This window comes from Egretta garzetta, unplaced genomic scaffold, assembly GCF_000687185.1.
Source record: "Egretta garzetta isolate BGI_Z169 unplaced genomic scaffold, ASM68718v1 scaffold371, whole genome shotgun sequence".
NCBI classification, from domain to species: Eukaryota; Metazoa; Chordata; class Aves; order Pelecaniformes; family Ardeidae; genus Egretta; species Egretta garzetta.
Genome location: NW_009258616.1, coordinates 359,700 through 364,548, shown reverse-complemented (window position 1 = coordinate 364,548; position 4,849 = coordinate 359,700). Strand labels below are relative to the sequence as shown.

The following is a 4,849-nucleotide window of genomic DNA, read 5'->3' as shown; positions in this document are numbered from 1 at the left end:
TGGATGGGGCTCTGAGCAACCTGATCTAGTTAGCGGTGTCCATGCTCACTGCAGGGGGGTTGGACTAGATGACCTCTAGGGGTCCCTTCCAACCCAAAACATTCTATGATTCTATGATTCTATGATTCTATGATTCTATTATTCTATGAAGGCAGAACATACTGAATTGAAGCTAGTTCTGCTGCAACATTTGTGATGTGTAGATTCATCAACTCTTGTTCAAAAAGCTCAGTCACTCAAATGAGGATATTTCTCAAACAGGTAATTTTTTATGTATGTCAATGCATAATGACTGTAGCAAGCCCAGGATGAAACTCATGGACAATATTTTAGAGAAATATTTCCTTTCTTTCTGGTAATAGCACAAGTGTTGGAACCAGATTACTCTTCCTTAGACAAATGTAAATGTTAATTGGTAGCCTAAAGGTACCTGAGAAAAAGGGATACAGTAGCAAATGAAGAACTCTGGAGAAATATATTTATACTAGGTTTCAGTATAAGTGAAAACTTTAAGCTATGTAAGCATAATCTGAAAGATTACACCTTTTGTACATTTGGGGGACAAATTATCATTACAGAAGTTTCCCTCTCACAGTATGTGTGTACTATGGGCCATGGTATGGAAAGGAAGCTGGCCTTGTTTACAGGCACCCAGAAATCTCTGGAAATGACAATATTTTATTAAAAAAAGAAACTGGTCATTTATTTGAGGCTCAAATGCCCAAAGGTCAATCAACTCAATTTTTAGAAAGACTAATCACTCACAGCTGTAGGTGAGGTGTAATGAAGAATGAACTGCAAAGGCTTTGATCACCCTGTATCTGGTATTTCATTAAACTGAAATGCTTATTGCTAACTAAATCTTGTCCCACCTTGTCAATTAGCACCTTAGGGATCACGGTATTATGCCTGTGAAATTAGATAGTCAAGCAAATTTCTTATTGAAGTCTGCTAGATTTTATGGTTAAGCAAAAACCAGTAAATCAGAGTTTTCTTGCATCAGTCCATAGGGTAGAAATGAGTGCAGCAGGAGCTGGTGCACACCCACTCCTTGCACCACCCCCCTCTGCTGCTGACCAGGACTCTGAAAATAAAGCTTTCACTGCAAAATTAAATTGTTGTCACAATTGCTCAGAAGTCCTTGGAAATGTGAATGGAAAGCAAACTCAGTACCTGGGTATCTTGCAAAAGTCTCAGAACAACCATTTTAAGCAGGGAAAATCACCTTGTACATCTCATAAGAAATTAAGCATTATCATTGTTAGCTCTGTTAGGAGAGGAAAAGTTTCTGATAGAGTTCTACAGGTTGCTCTATGTAGTGCCTCAGGTAGGAAGCATTAACTAATTGTTTTCCCTCATCAAAACAAGGAACTGAGATGTAATAGGAAAAAAAAATCATAACGTTGAGGAAAATTTGAAGCACAGTAAATACAAAAAATTTCAAAAGGTCTTGACCTGTGTTTGGTAAAATCAGCACTAAAATATCTGGCTTTAAAGGCTACATCTGCTTGGAATAGCTAACACTGATAACCTAAACCCCTGATGGATACAGACAGGCAAACAGAAGAGAGGGTTTTATGGTTTTCTTTATGCCAGGAAGATGATGTAAATCCTCCTGCAGAAACACTGTTATGTTTGACAGATCTGCTTCTCCATCAGGGACCACCTCTGACAGAGGTGCAGCTGGAGAGTTTCTGACAGGATGGTGAGGCCTCTCCAGTTCTCCAACACCTCCTTCTCACCCCAGGATTAATACAGCCTCATAAAAGCCTTGCCTCAGTAGAAACCTCCATGATCTCATGCAAGGTGTGACATTTATTGACTTCAGAAGGCACATTTTATCAAATCATGCTTGAATGGAGACAAGATTGCCACCTGATCATACGATGTGGGAAATATGAATGAAAAGAAGATACTGCATGAGATAAGGGAGGAAAGAGAAAAAAGCAGCTACTTTGTTATATCTTTTTCACTGTGCCTTGTGCTTGATACCTTATGAATTTGTTTTCTCTCTCCTTCCTCCAGCACTTTCACTACCAGCCTTCTGAAAGGTTACACATACCATAGTCAGATTCTCAGCTGATATCTGTCTCTTCTTGCTGACTTATGAGTTCTGAACCTCTTCCATGCTGATTAAACTTTTCCCACCGTTTTTTCCTCAGTTTTATAAGTCAACTCCATTGGCTTCTATAGAGTTAACCCAATTTACATGAGATGAGAATTTGGGCAATAATACCCACATTAGTATGAAATCAGAATTTTCTATCTTTAAGGTTAATTTGGGTAGCTATCAGAGAAATGTCTGTCTTTTAACATTAATGTGGACAAGAGACAGAGAAATGTCAGTGTGTTAACAGTCTAACCAGTACCATTTTTTCAGACTGGTTGATCTACCCTTTCTGATACTTGCATTAGCCATCAGACTCCAGACTGTGGTAAATAATATTGAAAAGATGCAAATTTAACTCACTGTTAATTTTGTTGACTTGGAGGTAGAAGTTTTCCAGGTTCTCACTGACTGTTGGAATGCTCTTCAGCTGATTGAAGGAGAGATCCAACTCAACCAGTGATGTGATATTGAAGACATTGCCTGGTATTCCAGAATCTGTTAATTTATTGTTGGATAAACGTAAATATTGCAGGGTCTTAAAACCTTGGAAGTACTCATCTGGAACATTGGAGATCTGGTTATTATCAAAATACAGCATGAGTAAAGAGTGAGGCAATCCTGTCGGCAGCTTTGTAAGTCGATTGAAGCTTAAGTCAAGATACAAAAGTGAATTCAGGCCTTTAAAGGCCCCAGAAATAGAATCTGCTTTCAGCTGGTTGTTCTGGAGGTGAATGACAGTCAGATTCACTAGCCCCTCAAGTGCACCGGGATTGACTTTTGTGATCTTGTTGTGACTTAATTGCAGATCATCCAGAGTTTTGGGGAGTGGTCCAACAGCTTCAGTCAAATTGTTGTAGTTAATGTGAAGTTTCTTCAGATGCTTTAGTTTAGAGAAGACTCTTCCCTTAATTTTTGAATTTTCCAAATGGTTGTGATCTAGGATCAGCCACTGTAGGTCTGTTACATTATCAAATGTGTTCTCTTCAATGCCCTCAATCATATTGTTTCGAAGATAAAGGTATTTTATTCCACTTGGTACAATCGGAATGGTTTTCAGTTTAAGATTGTCACAATACATGGCAGTAGGGTAGCTTAAAGGACAATTACATTCTGGGGCACAAACTGCTGAGGATGGCCCAAAAGGATCATAACCGTAATCATCTGCAGGACCATAGTCATATTGGCAAAAAATGCCACTAATCAATAACAGAAAGATGGGTAGGGAGTTTAAAGACATCTTTGCAATGTGTCTTGTCCCTGTATGGTGAAAGGGAATAAAAAAGTTATAACTTTAATTTTTTCTCTCTTTCAGCAATATTTGAAACTTTATCACAAATTATTACAATTAAAACATAATTAATTTAGGCTTCATGTTTAAAGTTATTTATTAAGAAAAAATATATTAGTTCGTCAGTATTGCATTCTTACTACTATAAATTTACAGTCCGTCTTGTTAGAATCTGCTTTTGTAATGCAAAAATTGCAGGCCGTTCTGCTGTTACAAGTAAAACATTCTTTATATCTTTCTGCATTCATTCATTAAGTCACAAGAACAACGATAAAGTCCAAGTTTTTTAAACTTGGCACAAAGAGTTTTCAGTTTTGCTGAAGGCCATGTTCAGAGGGAGTTCTGCCATTTAAATTCTATCAAGCATTCCTAATATACTGAATTGCCTCATATCTAAATAACATGTGGCAATTTGACTTAAGTTTGAAAGAGCCAGGGAAGTTACAAACTGAGGGTAATGATCTGTTGTGTAGTTTATTGTTAAGATACCTGTACCCTGAAATATCTTCTTCTCATGGATCATGTCCAGTAAAGCATGATCAACTAAGTTTCATATTCATCTAAAGAAAAAACTAATAGACATATATAACATATTCTCTTGGATGTGTCAAACAACTAACACTGCATATGTGTGCACAAGTATACTCTATCTAATATGGATCTACAGTGGATCTGAAATGACTGAATTTCAGACAGTGCAAATGTTTTTGCAAATTCTGTATATAAAAATAAATGTGTTGATTACATTGCATGACCGTTCTAAATCAACAGAATAATAAATCACTAGCTTCACAGTGTCTTCCAGTTCACACAGAATAAAAGGACGTTCAGTGTCCTTGGGGATGTTTTGCTGTGATCCAATATGAGTGGTCTCAGTTTATTTTTTAATAGGGCATATCTTTCTCATCAGATACTTCACAAGATGATAACCTGTGAAGATTAGTATCTTGCTTTTATTTCTTATTACCTATATAGATGTTGTGTTGAAAAACTTGGTCTAACATCAGTGAAGTCTGTGAGCTTACTTTGATTTTCACCAGCAAAATACAAGGCTAGGTGTACTCAACTATTCTTGAGAGAATGAGACAATAAAGAAAATCCTTAGAACCTTCTTGTTCTCAAGTAATTTCAGAAAGTATGTGAAGCCTGTAAACAGACCACCAAACATTGATCTGAGATCTGGGCAATCTTCCAGCAGATTAAGTTAGTCTTGCTATTGGCATTGTTTAGTGTTACATGGAGCACCTAGTGTTAAAATGCAGGGCCATACCTAGAAAGTCTTCCCTAATTCTAAATTTCCCTGGTTTTATTGACTTGATAAAAGCCACATCACTGTCTAGTCCGCTAATAGTCTCAATTAAAGTATCGCTAGGCAGGGCCTCTTGATCTCATGCAGTACAGCATGAACATTTTTTAAAAAATGTTCTCATGTTACCTCCAATCACCCACAA

At 37.1% G+C, this 4,849-nt stretch overlaps 1 protein-coding gene across 1 annotated transcript in view; it reads right to left on the bottom strand.

Annotated features, from left to right (window-relative positions):
• LUM (lumican) overlaps positions 1 to 3,347 on the bottom strand; it is an 8,693-nt gene extending 5,346 nt beyond the window's left edge. The window contains exon 1 of the mRNA XM_035903527.1: positions 2,471 to 3,347. Within this exon, the coding sequence (XP_035759420.1) occupies positions 2,471 to 3,347 (877 nt within the window). The remainder of the gene's footprint in view (positions 1 to 2,470) is intronic.
• Positions 3,348 to 4,849: the final 1,502 nt, after the last annotated feature.